General features: G+C 44.8%; 1 protein-coding gene across 1 annotated transcript; it reads left to right on the top strand.

The window, feature by feature from the left end:
- Nucleotides 1-9081: 9081 nt before the first annotated feature.
- LOC144124475 (uncharacterized) lies at nt 9082-17235 on the top strand. Its single transcript, XM_077657161.1, has 3 exons — nt 9082-9351; nt 9433-9618; nt 11799-17235. Exons 1-3 carry the CDS (start codon nt 9109-9111, stop codon nt 12042-12044), a joined length of 675 nt encoding a protein of 224 aa, XP_077513287.1. The 5' UTR covers nt 9082-9108; the 3' UTR covers nt 12045-17235.
- Nucleotides 17236-21233: the final 3998 nt, after the last annotated feature.

Below are 21233 nucleotides of genomic sequence, written 5' to 3' on the forward strand. Positions count from 1 at the left end.
CTTTCTTTTACAAGGTGCGGACAGAACTGATGTGCTCTGATGGCGACGTGTAGGCACCTAATCGGCGCTTGTGCAGAGCTACCTGGCGTTATGGCAGTTAGCTTGTCAGGCCATGCTCCTCATGCTTCTTCAGTTTGCTTAAATCACTTGGACCGGAGCCGACGATTCTCCCTAGTTCTATAGGACATTAAATGTTCTCTCCTCATGACGAAGAAATGGTACTCCATGTCCTCGAGCATAGCGAGCCTGACGGTTGACTCTGCGATTTGGAGATCCTTTGCAATGGACCTCATCGACTTTCGTGCATCACCGCTTACAATGACACGATGACTGAAGAAAATCATGCGCTCTGGCGACATCTGACCGATGAGTGTGCTTCTTCCTTTCCGCCACAGATGCCATGTCACTGTTACAGTATATCAGTTTTTCCCATGCCTTGTAACCGCAAGACTGCGCTACGTTCAGAAAGGGCGGTCATTTCCAAGTCTCTGTGAGTGCAGCCAGGGCGACGAGCACTGCATGGCATTTCATATCCTGCGTCAACCGGTACGCTTTCATCTTGGAACACACTGTGCAGTAAGAATGATAATTTGTCAACATACAAGAAGCTACACACCTAAAAAGATGTGGGGAGACTGCTGGTGTCTATGGCAATAATGATAGTATTCTCAAATACCACGTGCACCCAGTACAGCGTCTATTGCCCTCCTCTTCTCTTTCACCTTTCCGACCGACAAAAACAGAAGTTTACCAATGTGACCCACCCATATGCCCCAGCATAAGGAGACTGCAATAGTAGTCAAGGCATCTGTCAAGACTACAGTAACACAGTTCAAAGCAAGGCGACAATCTCCTAGCTGGCAGCACATTTCAGTTTCTCAACTTCTGCATAGCATAGTGACTTCCAGGCTCAGCGATCGCAGTTTCTTATTCAGAATACAGACACACAACTGCTTTTTTAAGAAACAATTATTCTTACAACTGCTTCACACCACTCTTAATAAAGCCAGAGCAGGATCAGACACCAATTTTTTCAGTGCATGAAAAAAATGAGAGTCCTTCAAAATTACTCAGAAAAATAATTATTCACCTAAAAGAGGCACAAAGAGAAGCCTCAATGAAAAATGTTAAGCTAATAAAAAAGGAAATAGCACTGTGTGGTCATGGCCAGTAACAATAAAACACACATAAGTATAAACACACATCATACTGATGTGTCTCTTCTGTGTTGAAGTCGTGCTGTGCAACTAGTAGGAATGAACACCTTTATGCACATGACTAAGCACTCTGTTGGATGACATATCTGCTACCCTATGTTATTTGGACCTGCGTTTGATAACTTCAAAATCGAGGGATGATTTCTGTGTAGAGGAAACCATTTTTGCCTTTTATGATCAAGCTGATTTCAGGAGTTGCATTAACTTGTTTCTTTTCCTTGTACGGGATTTTACCCTAATTAAAGTTAATTTGAGTGCCAACCTCATTACACTTGAAAAGGGCAGTTGAAAACATTTGTACAAATGCAGAAAGTAACCTATACTATCAGTGACAGTGCACTGACCTGATATCCGAGAGAGGCTTGCAGTTGAATCACTGGCAGCTGCAGATGCTTCACTGGACTCTTCACAAGCCTGCAAAAACGAAGAAATATTATAAAAGCGCAACACCGAGAAACTGACGAAACACACAGTGTTGTTGCAGTGGTGTCAAGTCGCAGCCCACAACAGACGGTAAATGTGACAGCATTAAAAATAGGCTTTTCGAGTTGGAAGACTTTTTTTCGGGACAGCATTGACAGCTGTGTAGTGCAACAGGATACAGCTAGGACATGCAACTAGTAGGCAGCTTAATTGGTATTAAATAGTCAACTCTATAACTATTACTGCTAATTTCCTTATTCATTCAGAGGTGGGCAGCCCACTGTAACACTCTTAGTGTTTAGGATTTCAAAACCACACTTGCAGTCAGCGCTCTGGAAGAACAAATTTTGCCTACATCACGCCAAAATAAATGTGCTTTTGAGAATCTTGAGAATCCCTTCCAAAGCATCTAATTCATCGAAATAGGCAAAATCTGTTGGGTCACAGTACAAAGAGTAACTGCATTTTCAAAATTCTAAGAATTGATATGAATATTGCTTGCTGTGGGCTGCACCCCTCAATAAGTAAGGATACTAACAAAAGTAGTTGGAAAGTTAATTACAGAAGCTGACCAATTTTTCAGCACCGACGACGCCTGAAGGCACCACTTTGACAGTTGCCTTGTCGACTACGCAGGTTCTTGGCGCAGCACTTCTGTATTTCCACGCCCCTCCACGTGTGGCACACATCTGGACCGACGGGCCAACGCTGCACGGTCATCACCGATAACCCTGATATCTACCTCGTCTGCTGGGTACCACGAGGGACTGTGACGTCACCGCTCGCCTATATAAACTCTGTGCTATCCCTGGACGCGCCATTTGGCAGCACCGACGACGCCTGAAGGCACCACTTTGACAGTTGCCTTGTCGACTACGCAGGTTCTTGGCGCAGCACTTCTGTATTTCCACGCCCCTCCACGTGTGGCACACATCTGGACCGACGGGCCAACGCTGCACGGTCATCACCGATAACCCTGATATCTACCTCGTCTGCTGGGTACCACGAGGGACTGTGACGTCACCGCTCGCCTATATAAACTCTGTGCTATCCCTGGACGCGCCATTTGGCAGCACCGACGACGCCTGAAGGCACCACTTTGACAGTTGCCTTGTCGACTACACAGGTTAGTTGCAGTCTGTGTTTTCTTTTTTTTTTAGTAAGGGCGTCGTTGCTGCTGCTGCAGTGTTTTTGCATTGCCGTTACATTGACTTCTTTGAAATTGTTTGTAGATTCTTGTTGTGGTAGCTCTTCTATAAGGAGGACCTGTCTAGAATGGGAAAGGGCCCTAATTCATCTGAAAAGGGCGCCCGGAGCGACAGTCGGGAGGAGAGGGCTGAGATGAGAGAAATGGTCAAAAGTATGGAGTATATTAATAAGGATCTTGAGCAATTCAGAAAAGACTTGGGGGAGGTCCTTGCCGAAAATAAACAGCTTAAGAAGGAAAATGAGTGCCTTCGGAAGAAGTGTGAGGAAAATGAGAAACGCATAAAAGATCTTGAAAAAATGTTTGTTCACAACGACCAGTACTCTCGGAAATGCAACCTTGAGATCAAAGGTGTAATTCAAACAGAGGCGGAGGATGTTGTCGAGCTTGTTGGTAAAATTGGTACTGCTGTCGGCGAACCTGTCTCGCCTTTAGATATTGAGGCCTGCCATCGTGTGTCAGCGCGGAATGCTCGACAGAGCGACATTGTTGAGCTGAGCGAAAATCAAGAAACAAAAAAGTTCGCTGCGAGCAATATTGTTGTGCAGTTCAGAAGTCGCCGGAAACGTGACCAAGTTCTAGAAAAATCAAGGAAGAAGCGCATCACTAATGAAAGTCTAGGATTGTTTGACAGCAGTGCTGACGGTACAGATAGCTCTGCAAGCAGCCATCCAGTGTTCGTCAACGAACACTTGTGTCCAAGCCTAAAAAAGCTGCTGTCATCGGCCATTGCACGTAAGAAAGCATGTGAATGGCGGTTCGTGTGGACACGCAATGGCAAAAAATTGGCACGGAAAACTGAGGGTAGCGATGTTGTTCACATTGAGTCTGTGGACGACCTTACTAAGATCTCCTGAATGGTTTTGTTAATGACGTGGTGCGAATTGCAGCTACCATAAAATGTTCAGTCTTTCTGATGTCTTATACCACCAGTTTGTTGAACCTAGAACAGCTAAACTGTGCTCATCTGCAAAATGCACAGTATCCTTTATTCACCTTAACATCCGTTCTCTGGCAAAAAAACACGATGAATTTGCTCTTTTCATTGATCAGTTTTCTTTCCGATTTAATGTTATCATGCTAACTGAAACTTGGTGCACAACGAGCAACTGTGCGCCTTTGTTACCCGGTTATAATAATTTTTTTATCAATCGAACCGACATGCGTGGTGGCGGCGTTGGCATGTACATTTCTGACAGTTTATCAAGTGAGAAGGTGGAAGGTGTCCCAGTTTACCGATATCACCAAACATCATGAAGCACTTTGTTTGCAACAAGAGAGCACTCTTTTCGCTGTCGTATACCGACCTCCTTCAGGCGATGTTAAAAGATTCATGGACTTTGTGGATAACCTACTCGAATATGCATCCTTCGAACGATTGCGGCTAGTTCTTGGTGGAGATTTTAATATTAATGTTACTGCAGGTAATACCTCTTCTACTGAACTGAACAACAAACTTGCAGCCTGTGGGTTTCAAAACGTCATTAAAACACCAACGCGTGTCACATCAACAACTTCATCGGTTTTGGACCTATTGATTACGAACAGCAACACACCAGTAACCGCAGCCGGAACCGTCAATTGCAGCCTCAGTGATCATTGTCCTGTTTTTATGGCTTAATCAGACGTCGCTGTGCGTCGCAAACCTTCTCGTTCAAAGTTCATTTTTCAATCTATAAATGACACCAGTATTGATGATTTTAGGAATAAAATTATTAGCACTGACTGGTCTGAGGTTTTTGCAGAAAGTACTGCAGATAAAGCATACGACACTTTTATGACTATTTTTTCTGCCCATTACAAGGCATGCTTCAAACTTAAATCTGTTAGGCAGCGTCGATCGATAAGAAAACCTTGGATCGGCATCGAGCAGGTAAAAATGATTGAAGATAAAAATAAGCTTTTCGCCCTGTTCTTAAAAACGCGTAAGCCTTCCATATTAGCAGAGTTCAAGAAACTACGCAATCGAATCACATCAGAACTAAGGAAAGCCAAAGTGCAGTACTTTCAGCAGCTGATTCAGGATGCCTCGACATCTCGTCCTGATCGGATCTGGAAGATTGTCAACGACGCACTCGGCCTGCGTACAGCTGCGCCTAATCAGTTTCAGATGACTGTCCAAGGTCAACTGCTTACTGAGGGTGCTCTAGCAGAGCATTTCAACTCCCACTACATAACTGCCATGACTAACAATGCTGCTCCTTCTGTAACGTCTTGCGTCCTTGACGACAACCTCTTGAACACTGTTTTTATGGTGCCAACTAATACAGTTGAGGTTTACAACATATTTACGTCACTAAAGAACAGAAAAAGCCTTGTCATAGATAATATCCAGGTCCGACCGGTCAAATACGTCCTCGACGTCATCTGTCCAGCCCTCGTACACATTTATAACCTTGCTTTGGAGACTGGTTTTTTTTCCACTAAACATGAAACGCGCAAAAGTTTCAGTTATATATAAAGGCGGCGACAAAAATGATGCTGCCAACTACCGACCAGTGTCAGTTCTCCCAGTGTTTTCAAAAGGTCTTGAAAAAGTTATTCTGTCTCGTCTCGACCCCTTTTTTACCAAGCATAAACTTCTGAATGTCAGCATGGGTTCAGAAAAGGGTGCTCTACCGAGTCCGCCCTTTTGATTCAAAAGGAATTGATACTCAAAAACATGGATGCGAATAAACTGACGCTTGGGGTGTTTGTAGATTATAGCAAAGCTTTCGACTGCCTCAACCATACTGTTCTCCTTAATAAACTGTATCACTATGGCATTCGGGGCGTACCCCACTCACTATTAAAGTCGTACCTTGCAACACGCATGCAATCTGTAGTTATCGATGGCAGTCTGTCGTCCTTTAAAGAAATACCATGCGGCGTCCCTCAAGGCAGCGTTTTGGGACCGTTTTTGTTCAATATCTATGTTAACGATGTGGTTCGTATTGATAAGCATGTCAAGTTTGTTTTGTACGCTGATGATACCAGCTTGTTTTTCACATCAGATAATAGTTCTCACCTACTGCATACCGCTAATGAAACTCTCTGCAAATTGCTTGATTGGTCGAGCAAAAACTGTCTAAGAATAAATCCTAAAAAATCAAAAGCCATTCTGTTTGCTTCAAAAAACAAACCAGTAAGTTTGATTGGCGAGCTCCGCTTGGGCAGCTCTACAATCGATATAGTCAAAGAGCACAAGGTTTTAGGAGTGGTACTATCGCACCGTATGACTTGGGATGCGCATATACAGCAACTGGTGAAAAAACTCTCTTCCGCTGTTGGCTTAATACGTCGATCTCGAGATATTTTTCCAACTAACATTAAACTTCAAGTTTTTCACTCCGTCTTTCGGTCCCACATTAACTACTGCACGTTAATTTGGGCCACGACTACTAAAAAAAACATAACTTTACTACATAGGCTCGAAAAGAAAGCTGTTCGTTGCATCGCTAATGTTTCATACTTTCACAACACTCATGACCTCTTTACTCAGTTCAAGTTGGTCAGTATACAACAGATTTACGATTACCGTCTACTATACCTGCTGTACTTCTCTAGTGTATCTTACCAGCAGTTCCTGAAGGAGCTGTGTACTCTTACTTTGCAAACTCGCACATATCGAACCAGGTCGTCTGAGGAATGGTTTGTACCGCGGCCACGCACTAATTATCTTCTGCAAACATTAACGTACCATTTCTATTAAACAAGATTAAAACGCAATTTTCTGGTTCCATTGCCCTAACGCGCACCGCATTGCGCAGCATGTTTGTTTCTGGGCAATTTTCTAAGACTGTTTTATGATTTTGAGTGGTAATTGTGAAATTGGGCATACAGAGTGAGTGTGTGTGTGTGTTTGCCTTCTCATCGGGATCTCACATGTCAAACTCTTTATGGTACTAATTTTTTATTCGTTTGTTGCGTAGTTTGATTGTAGTGCACATTGTTCTTTTGTGGCGTAGTTAAGTTGATGAATGAAGTCCGTGTATTCCATTACAATATTCACTTGCATTTTAACTATTGTACTCAGTAAGTAGGACAATGTATGTAGTCTGTTGCACATTTCATTTGTATTTGAATTATTGAAGTGCATATGAAGTCGCTGCTGCCAAAATGGTTCCCTGACCTAGTCAAGCTGTCCTCACAGCTTTTTGTCACGGAAGCCATCAACATTGTATCAATGTTGAAAATAAATTTTTTTATTTGATTTGATTTGATTAATACTTCAGAATTCCCCAAGGAACAGTCAGGCAGCTCATAGGAATGCGTGAATTTTCATGAGCGATATTTTCGGATCCTGTGGAGTTAAAAGTTCGATTTCTTAGACTAAAACAGATGCTAGCAATGCTGTGGGGACAGTTTTTCAAGAGAAAGTTTGTTTGTTCAGCCTAACATATATGTGAGCGTGCATTGCTGTCCCAACTAACCGATTCTCTGCCGCCACGAAAGGCGCCATGTTGGATTTAAACTGAGTCAAATGGACGGCCACCCGATTCTTGGCCGATCCCCCAGTGTGGGTATGTGCCATCTTTTGATAGGCTAACAACAACAGCAACTGCACACTCTTTGCAGCCATGGAGCACAACTAGAACGTCGCAGTTTGGACAATGCCACATGACAATGGGGCAGATGGTGGCGATAGGGTGCTTTCGAAGGTGCTTGCTTCTGCTCGTGCCATCTCACGGGTTACTTCTCTCGGTGTTTGTGAGTGTCGTTGCCACGTAAACTGAGTAATTGCATGACCTGCGGCCGTGTGACACTGCCTGGTATCGTAGCCCGTTGTGTTCCATGCGATGCGGGCTCGGCATTACTACAGTAAAAGCTCGTTAATTCGACACTGACGGGACCGCGAAAAATTGTCGAATTAACCGAATGTCGAAATATCGAATGAACCACAAAAAACATGAAATTTGCCCCAGCATGACATACCTTTATTTGGCATAGACGTTTGTTATCGTCGTCTGCTTTTTCGGGCGAATTTGCGCGGCTACAATAGCTCTAACAGCTACCAGATGCTCCGCGGCACGCGAACCATCCGGAATTTGTTCACAGAAGTCTTCCAGCACGGACAAGGCTTCTGCGGCTTCTTTCACCGTGCGCTTCGGCGTTTGGGGCAGATGCTCACAATCGTCATATTCCGACGAATCGTCGTTTTCGGCGCCTGTCACTTCTTGGATGATTTCGTCCTCGGTCAGCTGACCGGCAATGGCGATCCTGTCTTCGTCCACGGATGCTCTTTCGCGACACACACTCTTAAAAGTCAGATTGTGACGGCTTCTGAAGCGAGCAAGCCAACCTTCAGAAGCTTTGAACTCTTCAAGGTTCATTTTTGTGGCGAACCTTTCAGCCTGGGCACAAATTAATGGCCCACTCACAGGGAGGTAGGCCTCACGTGCGTTTCTAATCCATCGCATTACGGCTTCTTCGAGTTCCGGGTGGGCCGCAGTCCGCAGTCGTTTCCTTTTGTCACCGTAGGCTTCACTGTCAAACGCCTCCATAATGCTGTTTTCATTCTTCACGTAAGTGGCCAAGGTGGTTCTTTTAACATCATACTTGACCATCACGTCAGAGCGTGAAACACCATCCTTAAGCACCTTCAATATTTCCACTTTCGTGGCTAGGTCCTTCGCCTGGTTGTACTTCGGCCGCTTTGCCGGTGTCGCCATCGGAGCAGGACGCGATGGCGAGGCGCGCAGGCACGGCGCGCTACGCACTCGAAAACAGCACAGTAAACACGCTGGCAAAGCACGCAATATCCAGAAAAGGCGTGTTAGGGTTCAATAACCGCGACCGTAGCAGCAAAGAAACACGGGGCAACGACGCACGCCAAAACGAGACTTGCTGAAGATAGGGTTCACACAACGACTGAGCACGACTGCAAGAGGCAACGAAGCACAAAGAAAGACGCCGGGCGCTGCGGCCACTGCTAACCGCGTCCGAATAAATACCGAGCTGAACCCAACTCCAAACCGTCTCTATGCTGTCCCTAGCTGAACTAAACTTGACGCTGCCTGTTTCCTGTAGTCTTAAAAGATGTCCCCAACCATTGTATGTGACTGCGAGGTGCGCTTTTTTTCGCGCGGGTAGCGTCCGAATAAATACCGAGCTGAACCCAACTCCAAACCGTCCCTATGCTGTCCCTAGTTGAACCAAATTTGACGCTGTCTGTTCCCTGTAGTCTTGGATGTCCCCAACCATTGTATGTGACTGCGAGGTGCGCTTTTTTCCACGTTTTCTACGCTCGCGAACTTCAGTTGCCGCCAGTGACGATCCATCATGGCGTTACGAGGCGTGCTCGTTGGCAATAGTCAGCTGAAGCGTTTGTGCAGGTCTCGTCTGCGGTTGCGTCAGTCGGTCGAGACCTGCACATTCAGCTTCAGCGGCAACGATGCCGTGCGCCTTGCAAGCGCTGTGCGGCGCATTAACCTGCTGCGCGCAGACTTCTGTGTTGTGTACGTGGGAGGCAACGACATCTCTAGGCCAAACACAAGTCCGCAGGAGATTTGCGACAACATCAAGGTATGTACTACGTGGTGGTGCAACGCGTCGAACTTCTGCCGATTTCAGTAATGAGTTCTGAACTATCATTTCGCATCCTAGGCCCTCGTCCTGCAGCTGCTACGCGACGTGGCCCCTGTGGTCCTCGTGGTGAAGGTGCTGCCACGCTGGTTTATTACGGCGGACGCCGAGGTGAGCCGTAGCTGGTTGAACCGCCGTCACCTGCTCAACCGCAAGCTGACGGCTACACTTAAGCGGATGCCGTCTGTGTTCATCCTGAACCCGGACGTGAGTACCGACATGCTTGTCATGTTGTACGCCTTTGGGGTGAATAGTGCACAAAAAGGCGAGTAGAATACCAGATGAACATAGAGCTGGTGTGCAACAACATTTATTCTTAGTACAGGAAATCTACGTTTGTTCGTGGCGAAACAAAAAACAAACAGTTTAGGAAAAGTTGTTTGTAACTGCCGGCCTCTTCCGATAACAGAGAAAGTGAGCATACACTGATATAGTCTTTGCCCCCTGCTGCTGTCATCTCAGCTTCCATATTTTGCTGTATCAGTTGCACTTTATATTTTTTAGAGCAAAACAGTTGAGAATTGAGGCGTGCGCCCACAGGTACTACAACGCAGTCATCCATCATGGGCAGTTTCCACCTTGTTGGCGTACTCTCTCAACTGCTTGCAAGCATACTAACTGTTTCGTGCATGAGAAATGATTGCATGCAGTATACCACATGTTGTGTGCTCACTAATCGAACTCTTAGTAACAACTCTTGACAACACATAGTGACACGACTGCTTGCACTATTCAGTTGCACACATTACAAAATTATGAAAAGAACATTGATTATGTATTGTTTAGATTTCTTTGAAGAGGTCTTGCCCTGACGAAATAGACAGAAGGTTTCAGTAGCTATGCATGCTGGTGACATGTGCCAGTTGCCCAACTTATATTCTCATTTGCATTGAAGAAAATGTGCTGGAGCCATCACGTTTTATGAATGCAGTTTGCTCCCAGCTTTAAAAAAAAGGCTGAACACACTGATGCTGTACTTTTTTACCTTCACACTCTGCCACACAATCTCAAGAGGTTGGCCGTTGTTAAGTTTGATTTTTCAGCACCTAAAATTCTGCGCAACATACGTAAAATCATGATATATCTGTTAACTGAGTGAGTGTTCAGAGGAGTGCAGGGTCTTGTCTCTCACTCACAGCAAGTAGTACGTTCGATAGAGTAGCGGATGTCATTATAAAATTCTCAGTAGGCCTGCCACCAAGGTTAAAACTGCCCATGAAGGATGCATGGCTGCACATTGCAGTACCAGTGGGTGCATATATGTCAGTTTGCAGATTAATTCTGAAAAACATGAAGGTAAATAGGGGCAGAAAACTATAGAAAATCAGAAGGCTGTACCAAGAGGTGGTGACTGCATCAGTATATGCTCACTGTCATGATGCAGAGCTCACCTAGCTCAGGGGCACATGCAGGCATTAAAGTATTTATCCCAGCATGTCTTCTTGGTGACCTGCCGTCAATATATGTTCAGACATTTAATCTTCACTTTGTTTTCCTCAACTACCTCCTATGGAGGTATTACATGAGGGTTGGGGTTACAGATATTTAAGAAAAGATATGAGTACAGGCATTGCGTTTGAAAATGCATTGTCAAAGCTTCAAGAAATTAAAATGGGCATGTGATGCCAGCGACTTCGTGGGGAAGGGCATTTCAGTCCACAAATGCTCGGGGGAAAAAGATCCTGAAAATGAGGGAGCAACAGGCCGAGTTATCTGAAACGCATGCACAGCGTGGTGAGATATGTGGGTGCAATGCACAACGTAAGGTGCTTGACTGAGTGAACTGCAAAAAATTTTGTGCTCCAAAGAAAGGCTGGTAATGCGGCGTCAAAGTAAGAGGCTTTCAAGGCTGTCCTTCAGAGATAAAACGCTGATGAAATAAGGGTACGGGGCATGATGCACAAAATGGACAGCATAGCTTTGAATTGATTCGAGCACATTTGTTAGGTGTATCTGAGGTGGGTTCCAGATGGGACTGGCGTACTGAGGTTTTGATCTGATGTGTTTTATATGCCAGAAATTTCACGTGTTTGAGTTAATTCTGTTTTAAGCAAGTGCTATGTTTGTGTGGTCTGCTTTGTTTCTGCCTGTTCATGTGTTGTTTACTTCAAAAATATACCAGATAGGTAAAATTAAACTGTAGCTCTGTACTGTTGTGATGTCTTAAATGTTTCCCCACGCTGGTTGCTCACGCTCACCGAACCGGTAACAAAATGGCGCCAATGTGCTGCTATGTGATATTGTAAATGGTCGAGGTTAATTTGGAACCCTCCACTGTAGCAGCCCTATACCTCAAGCCGGTTTTGGGCATTAACCCTAGATACCATACCATGTTTGAGGTATTGCCTCAATTTGCCCTATTTCTGAACAAATTCTATTATTTTCAGCATCACTTCTTGGATGCATGTAAATTTCCAAAGAGGCACCTTTTTGGCGCCGATGGATACCATCTGTCGGCTGGTGGAGTGGAGGAGCTGGCGGAGATCCTCGTCAGGAGCCTGGAAAAGGTGTACGGACCAGGCATCCTTGCTCCTTTCTCAGGGGTGCCAACCAGGCACATCATTAATGCGTGCCATCACTGCGGTACAAAGGGCTATGTGAATGGGGACTGCTACGAGTACTGCAGGCCGTAGGACCTGCACTACTATCTGCAGTGCTCATAGCAGTGGGTACTGTAGTGAAAGTGAGACCTATTTCTGAGGTGCTTTTGAGCTACATCTGCTCCTTGGAATCTGTTGACATTATCTGGGGTTTTTTGACATGCACTGACACAGCACAGCTTGAAGGCTTCTTGCATTTAATCTTCATGACTTGCCACCGCTGCGGTTGAAATTAATCTGGAGCTCTCCACTGTTATTTAGTAAGACTTTCTGACAGACTAGTTGGTACATATTCATTTCTGGAGGCTGTGCGCAAAAAAAACGTTCACAGGAAGAAGGAGACAACAGGAAAGAAGCGCCTGTTGCGTCGCTCGTGTTCTGTATGACATTCAACCCCGCATGACAAGGATTATTCACATCCACTAATATTGTGCTGGCCTGCTTGGCAAGCTGGAAATCTTTGATGGGAAGAACAATTGGGAAAGTGTGGAATTCTACTTCCCCGCAAGCTATGTCCCTGAGAATGGCAAGCTGTTTTATAAACTTGTGGTGCAGCTACGTCTTCGTTGCTTTGGAATAACGGCACCCCACAACTATGTAGTGCTGCACGTTGCCACTAGTCGAATACTTCTCATGCAGCCAAAGCACTTGCAGAACTTTGCAATGCCCCTTCACCAATGTTGTCGCCTGCAGTACCTGGTTCCGTATTTTCCACAAGTACAAGCGACCATGTATCATAGAGCTTGCCACTGTTCACAAACTGTCACAAGCAAACTGTTCAGCTCTGAATAGAAGACATTTAATGTATGCTGCAGTTTGCTTTGTGGTTTGCATTGCCAGCAGTAAACTTCGAGGAACACCGAAGAACCGGTATCAGACGAGGTAGCAGGCACCTGTCTTGGGACCCATGGAGCTGAGTAATCATGAATGCATTCATCAACGACAAACACAATGGCAATACCAGCTCATTACAAGGTACAACCCAATTGTCTGATGGTCTGCAATTATGCTTTCACCAAGCTGGGAATTACTGACAGATGTCCAACACGTGTTGGACAATATGAGTATAGCCACACAGTGGTGATCATCAGTAATCACCTTTCTTACAGTCTGCACAGACCCTGACCTGGCTCTGCATTATGTACAGACTTGGCCAACCCAGGCCTTGTGCTCAATTGAACCGTTGCAGTCACAGCCGTGTGAATGCCCTTTCCAGGCTCCCTTGTTTAGGCTGATCAAGCGTGAAGCTGTTCGTTCAACGAAATAGTAGACATAAACTGCTGCCTCCGCTGCAGCTCTCTAGCCCACCACATCAACTTTGCAAGTGGGGTCTGCCTCCTGCTGCAAAATAAGCCTAGTACGGCACCCTTTTGCAATGCTGTGGTGCACATGTCTTTCATCCAGGCCTGTCATTGACTGACACTGTTTGAATGAAGTGCGGTGGATAGCGTTACCTACTATTTAGATGCCTAATGAAAAAGCATAAGTGCCTCCGACAGTCAGGTGCAACAGCACCACTGCCTTACTCTTTGACTCCTTGCACTGTATAGCCTTTCAAAAGATCTTCAGGGCTCGCAGCTGTGTTAAACAATTTTCTCTCTCAACGTTTAAAGCTACAGAACAGTCGGTACTAGACCCACCTCCAAGAACATATCTATTCTTATCCTGGTACCCCCGTTGTCCTGAGATTCATAAGAATCTGTCATCAAAACTAGGACCACCTTTTAATTGGTGAGCCCAGGATACAAGAATTTCTCGAGGTTGAAATGAATCAAGTTCACAAGCAATGCCCCCGTGTTCATTCTGCTGTTGTGCCTTGCATGTCACGGCCTGGGTGGAGAAGGAGGCTGGTATTGCACTTCTATTTTTATAAGAAGGGAAGGAGGGGTCACTTCAATCATTGTTACATGTTGCGATGTGATGTGTACTGAGTGAACTTGGTGAATGACTGCATGTTTCCAACTGTTAAGTGTGTATTGCAACTGTACAAACTGCTTCAAGAGTACAAGTGTAATAGTGTGCAGGTGTTACCTTTTATACAAAAGTTTTAGCTCTACACATTTCTTGACCCAGTTCCTCCCCTCATGTTTTTTTTTGTAGTGCAGGAGAGTAGAATACCACGGTACAAGTAATGCTTATGGAATGTCAATATGGGTAGCCTTGGTTGAATGGTCCTACCTGTTCTGTGTACATGGCAATGTTTGTCCATCGAAAAATATGACACTCAGTGTTTATTCTACATGTTGAGTGTGTTTCTGCGACTGCAGTTTCTGAGCTACTCTGGCTTCTTGGAGAGTGGTATCGCAAACTGGTGCTGAGGAAGGATTTTCTCACATCCAACCATACTTTGCCTATTAGTCAGCCCTGTAACATTCCCACTGCTTCTTCTCATGCGTTTTTGAGTGCGATCTGCATTAGAATGCCATGCAGCCATTTGCTGTGCATTAGAGTTTACACTGACCACGTAGCTCAGAGAGCCTCAGAGAGGTGTTCCTAAAAGCCTTGCACCCGGTCACACAAAAGTGTGCTTATGGTGTGGAATGGTAAGCGCTCTGTGTGTGTGCAAACTATAAAGCAGAGAGCAGGCTTCAAAGGGGAAACTCAAGACGCACTTTATGCCTGAGTGAACAACAAACAAAAAACCGCACATTACACATACACCAAGATAACACAACAGAAAACACCGCATTCCTATCACACTAATGGTCCTCACGCATAAACCACAAAGTCGCACTCATACAGTCTTGCTACCAAATGCGGGTGGTTTGTACGCTCTCTGGGACGCGGAGTACGGACATAAACCCAGGTGGTACCTTGTTTTAAGAGACGCCGATGTTCTATGAGCAGAGTGTTGAGGATCAGGTGAAAGTGTAGCAGCAGCGGCGGCCTTACGCAGCAGGAGCAGTACCAGCTGTTGAAGATGATGACCCTCCGCGTGCCGGCGTCACGCGTCGTTCAGCTGCACGCCATCATACGTTCTAACACTTCAGCCAGTAAACCAATCATTTCCTTTATCGTGCCGGCCTCTTACTGATTGGCGCAACAACGAGAGTCGGTGCTGCCAAGTCGCCTTAGCTGGATGTCGGCGTTGGAGCATCTTCGCACTGATGACGAGGTCTGGCAGATACCAACAGCCGCAGGCTAAGCGTCAATCCGGAGGCGTTGAGACAGGGCCTGCATTCCGAAGACGGGGTCAGCGTCGTGATCCATAGGTCCAGAGCATCAGCCGGTGGGGACCACGCCAGATCAGTAGGCCTCGCGATCTAACACCTCCTGCTGCAGCTGATGGCCATGCGCCAACGTCCACACCTAGAACGACCCTCCTGTCTACATCGCCATCCCTCCTTTTATACGTCCTTCTTCTTCTTCTTCACCCCAGGTATATGGCACATACCCACGCGGGGGGATTGGCCAAGGTGTAGATGAATCCATTTCCCTTTACTTCCACCTTGTTTTCAGTTTCGTCGTCGTCTTCTCCATCTCTTCCAAAAATACGACTGCACTCTCTTCCCTCTTCGCTTTCTTTCAAAGTGCCATGTGCCAATTAACATGCCTTTCCTTACGTCCAGTGTTTACTCATCCGTCTTTTCTTTTTTGCTCGTGACACACCCTGACATCTGTGGATTTCAAAACTCTATTAGCAATTCAACAGTCCAGTAAGGTTTTTTTTGTTGTTGACTTTTGTTGTGCTGCTTTTTATCCTCTTTAAGCTAACTTGTGAGAAATGTGACTATAATTAGCATGAAGCATAACAGATGAGAGCATGGTGTAGTCTCCTTGTCATTCTCCTAATTTAATATATTTGCATATTAGCACAGGCTCATTTCAGCTCTGAAATGAATTCCCTTTTAAGTGCCTGACGTTTCCAGTGCCCTTGCAGTCATGCTCCGTTTATCATTGTAATGATGCTATGGCAATGACTGTGCTTGTTTTTACCTGCCCACATTGTGGCATGTTCTCATTGTAGTCCTTCCCAAATCACATGGTGCCTGTCGATGCAAGCACAGAACGGTCTTGGGCACTGCCCATGCTTTCTGCAGATAGTGTTTGCAAGAGTCCTGGGGACGTATTACAGAACTGTCAAATAGCAAAGTTGCCAAAACTTGTCGAAAACAGTCAGTTAGCCTCAATCCTATTGGTCGGTCGTGGCTGGTGGCCATATTGCTTTTTTGCATCATGGGTGGCTGCAGATTACGTCACGGATGTGGCAGAAGTGATGGCGTTGCACACCTAATTACGCAGGTGCAAATTGATTTTTTTTTGTGATCGCCTCGAGGCGGTCAATTTGACTGTTGCGTTTGGGACAGAAAATGGCGGCGGTGAACGCGGCGATACAACTGAGGTGCTTGCGCCGGTGCGAGCAACGGCGAAGGAGGGCGCATGAAGACGCGTTTGGCCTGCCGGACGAGCTGTTTTAACGCCTTTTTTCGACTGTAGAAGCAGATTGTGGAATGGCTGTACGACGAAGTCTCCGATGAACTGTTAGGTGCGTGTGAGAGCGCGTTATCGGTTCGGCGGCAGGTGCTATGTGCACTGCGGTTAATTGCCACGGGCAGCTTTCAAGCTGCCGTTGATAGCAAGGCACACATCGGCATCGCACAACCGATGGTAAGCGAATGCCAATCTGCTAACTTAGCACGCAGAAGGGGTGGGTTTCCGTGGTCACCTAAGTGCAATAGCTACACATAAGCAACACAGGCTTATGCTGGCAAAGCACTTCATTTTTCCCAGCAAATCGCACTTCGTGGTCGTCTTCTATTTCCTCAAGGGAAAAGAAACAGACGGCCACACATCACATACTGCAACACTTCACCCTTTGGCGTTTTCAAACGTAAGCATCGAACAAGACAAGTTTTTTTCATTGATTTCTTATCAATCGCTACTTGCAAGTTTGCTCGGCAGGCACGTAGCCTTCATTGCCTTCGTTCAAATTTTTCTGTGCACTTAGGTCAACCGCACAGTAGCTTGATTTTTAGATGCCACGTAAAAAACAATAACACTGGGTGGAATTGGCTGCTTCGGCTGCTTTCGTGCCATGGAAGGACTCCATGTTTCGTACAAAGCGGCTTGTTGACATTTTACCGTTGTGAGTGCATCTCCTCGGCACCAATAGTCACCCACCAGAAAATTGAATAACACAACTTCTTATGCTTTTTGTGTTGCTTAATATGTTCTAACTTAGAACACAATTTTTTGGCAAAATAAAATAATAATTATTTTGATCCCTGTGTGTTTCTGAATGCTTTTTACAAAAAATTTAGCAAACGGTTTCTCGCCGTGCAAATGCTCTCGGGGTGGCGCCCTGATGTAATTGGCTGATTCCTCGTGACCCTGAAATGATTTCGATGGGTGTATTCTAGAGCAACAGTTGTGTAGAGGTGGCCTTTGTGTGTATTCAAGTCAAATTTGAAACCTCTGCATGAACCGTATAATTTAGAAGTAATTGTTAAAAACTGCTGCTCACAGTAGCTCGCAACCGATTAGGGTAATGCACCTCACTGCACATTCCCTATCCCGATGACATGTGCGCAGACTGGGCGAGCTTGAAGACTGGCGCTTTTGCTCACTGACGTGTGATGTGTGAGGTGTGTCGCTCTAATCAGTTGGGAGCTACAGCGGTGCACTCGGAGCTTTCAAATTTGACTTGAATACCCGCAAAGCCCACCTCTACAGATTAGTAGTAGAAGATGCCCATGGAAATCATTTCAGAGTCCCTTTAAGATAAGATGCGTTAACAAATTTGCCTTCTTTTTAATTTTTTAAATTACTATAACAGTGCATATCCCTAAGACGCCTTACTGCCATACACCACGTGTTCACTTGGTGCCCCTCTGACACGCTTGAACCAACAACCCTTTGTGGCATATTTGTTAAGTGCCTGCCTGGCACACAAAGTACCTAGGTTCGAACCACAATGGCAGCGAATTTCTTTTCGTTTGAAACTTCTGGGAATATTTTCGCCAAGTTTGTGAGGCCTTGCTGTCAATCCTATGTCACAGCAATGGCTTTTCGACCGAACGAGCTATATACGCTATTGTGTAAAATTGAGTGCGATGTCACTGCACTGCTGTCAAATGGTGTGTGCAGTGTGAAACAGTCATAAGCAAATATTTTTCGGGACTGTAGGACTGTGTGAATGAAGTATTTCACGTTTTGTCACAGGCACCAGATGGAGTCCGGGGCATAGCTTCCGCATTGAAAGTGGCGATCAATAGATTAGAACGTGGAGGTTTCTGCCGTGGTTCTGGTCTCAAGCATGGCAGATGCTATGATGTCAGCGCAGACAATGTGTTGACGGCTCGACGTCATAGAAAATGTATATGTCAAGCTTTCTTAGGTGATTCCTTTGTAGCTAGGCCAGTTCTGCAGTTCTGCACAGAATCTGTTTCTGTGCCCGAAAAAAATGTTTCCATTAGACTTGGTGTACATGTGCACCTGTGGTAATAGTTGGCGACATGTGGTCCTGGTTTGTTCCACAAAATCACATGTTCTTTTAGTCGACTGCAGTACGCTAAGAAATGAAAAGCCATTGTGCTGCAGTTAATCGCCATGCATGATAGCAGTCTTCGTACTCATGGGTTGACTATATCGCACTACTTCTGCACTGGTTCTTTGCGCAAAAATTATGGTTGGAGCAGATACTTGGAAAGATTTGTACTTTCCTATGTGACTTCTTATTCAAAGATAAGAAATTTCTCCCTCCGATCAGCAACTTCTCGGATTGCAAAAGCATAAAAGAAAACGTAATGCTCCTACACATTTTATGTTTCTGCACTCATAGGAGACAACACAAATGTAGAACCCATTAGTTTTCAATACTTGCACAGCCAAGATCGTTAGACATCGGCATCAGTGCTGTTCAAGTTATGCAAGCATGACTGAGTAGTCTGTTGTCGAAGTTATAGAACCAGCATGTGTAGAGAGTCCAACCACTGGTATGTCTAGACACAGCACCTTTGGGTTCAAACAGAAAAAGACCAGTAGCAGTATGCCCAGTTAATTGTTCAAAATTTGGTTTCCACCAAGAGAAGTCTATCCTTGAGATGTCTGCACTGCTTGCTGGCTATGGAGTATGAGTCCAGTCCAAAAAGAAAACAGTGTGAGAACCAGGAGCGTGTGCGGTAGTGTGATTGGCGGCCTAAGTAATGCTTTTGGCCGCTTTCAGATATTAATCTGCTATCTACCTCATTAGAGCAATTACTTTGTCGAGGTTGTTGCACTGCATGTAAGGACACTGACAACACTTGCAATCGTAACAAACCACTGTCATTGTAAACCATGCACAAATGTCACAAAGAATTGTTGCAACTTGACTTCCATGGCGGTTCACTCATCACTGCATTTCTCCTTGTAGTGGATGTCTTCTTTTCAACACAAAAGTTTACTTTTGTGAAGCGTTTTTTACTTTCACATTTCGTTCCATGAGTGAACAATTCAGCAGTGAGTGGGAAGCAAGAAATAGTTATGAACTGTTAACAACCAGATAAACTGATCAGGAAGGGGAGGCGACTAGACAAAGAAAAACGTTGCACTTGCACATGTGTGGCAACTGTACATGTGCATAGTTTGCCTGTTGCTTTGACTCATTGTTTTTTCCACCCCGAAGATTTTAGAAACTAAGTTGGATTTATCGTTTCACATCAAGGCCTGATCGCTTGACTCTTGCACTGCTGCATACCCTATGATGATAGCATTTCATTTTGTAAGCACTGCTGTATAAATTAATACTGTGAAATGTGCATTAATTACATGTAAATCAACCACTGGCACTAACAAAGAAGTCAAGATGAACTGCACGTCAGTTGTGACGGCACATATAGATCACCAAGAAAAACTGACAGTTCTGTCAGAAGTAGCATTCTCAACAAAAAAGAAAAGGTTCTGAAATTAGCTCCGGAAAAAGTTTACGGAATGTTTAAATGCAAACCTCAAGGTTTAGTACCCAAACATAACTGCCTTTGTGCGGAAAGAGAATAGAAGTTAATATTCTTGTGGTTGAGCCGATAGCTTTTCTCAAGTATCGAAGACAGACAGTGCATGAACAGCATTCATAGACTTTTGCTTTTGGCAATCTATGTTATGATCTACATGCTAACATTGTATTCTGCATGCTCTTTTTTTGTGGACAGTTCTGTGATGTTATTGCTATCCTTGATGACCGTGTCAACCTTTAAAATGACTGAAATGCCGCATTTATGTGGTGGGATGCTTGGCAAATGGCTCGTTACACATCTAATTGGAAATCACTTTTCTTTTTCCATGAGTGCTCGAAGTTGATTTCCCATACACTGTTGTAATACCAGGATAGCAAGACAAGGATCCTTATAACTATTTAGATGTGTTTCTCATGCATCTGTCCTTGTTTATATTGGCTCAGTTCACAGCCATGATTGCTCCATGACATTGCTTTGAACTGGTGCTTACGATAATGGCAATACTGAAGCAAGTTGAGGTGTGGGCTGCCTTTTGTGTTGTTAGTTGCAGGCTGTCAAACAGGCCACAACGCATAACTGCACATAACGTTGTTGTGCAGGTGGTACATATTACTCCACATAATATAAACGTCTGTGAAACGGTGTCAAGAGAATTACACTATACGCAAAACTTACGCGAATCACCCTCGTTAACTTTTCTACCCACACATGATATTGGCCTCATCACTACAGTTACTCCCTCAAGAATTCAAGTATGCCTGAGATATTTCACTGAATGAATGCAATACAAGACTGCCCACTTTAAGCACTGTTCACAATGGGTACCCAGCACAACAGAATTACACATGACATTCCTGTAGAGCCATTTGAAATTTTTGTCAACACTTTAGCTTGCTTCATTAGCATAACTCTTCAAGCCCACCACTACTACCACTGGAAGCACCGTTATACATGTCAACTTGAAATTATGTTCAGTGCAGCTTTATGCGCTGAACAAATTTCAAATGATCCTTTTATGCAATCGCTTGCGGCTCTCATTGTAAAGGCTTTCACACTTCTCCATTTTCAGCGAAACTGTTTGTGACCATTTGGCAGCACATATTGATATGTGTGATGAATTGTTTATTTATATTTTGTCTCTACTGCCACATCATGTATGGAGTGTGTAGCTGTGCCCCCAGTTCTTGGTTGTATGTGTGCATTTGTAACAGTTCTAAGTGTTTAATTAAGAAACCATATGTTGTATTCATTCCTGCTACATTGCTTTTCATTTGTACAATTCGTAATG

This window comes from Amblyomma americanum, chromosome 3 (assembly GCF_052857255.1).
Source record: "Amblyomma americanum isolate KBUSLIRL-KWMA chromosome 3, ASM5285725v1, whole genome shotgun sequence".
NCBI lineage: Eukaryota > Metazoa > Arthropoda > Arachnida > Ixodida > Ixodidae > Amblyomma > Amblyomma americanum.

Excerpts from the sequence above, each read along its gene's own strand:
- LOC144124475 (XM_077657161.1), top strand. The coding sequence starts at position 9,109 with ATGGCGTTACGAGGCGTGCTCGTTGGCAATAGTCAGCTGAAGCGTTTG. Across the intron at positions 9,352-9,432 it reads AGATTTGCGACAACATCAAG|GCCCTCGTCCTGCAGCTGCT; the intron begins GTATGTACTACG and ends TTCGCATCCTAG. Across the intron at positions 9,619-11,798 it reads TGTTCATCCTGAACCCGGAC|CATCACTTCTTGGATGCATG; the intron begins GTGAGTACCGAC and ends TATTATTTTCAG.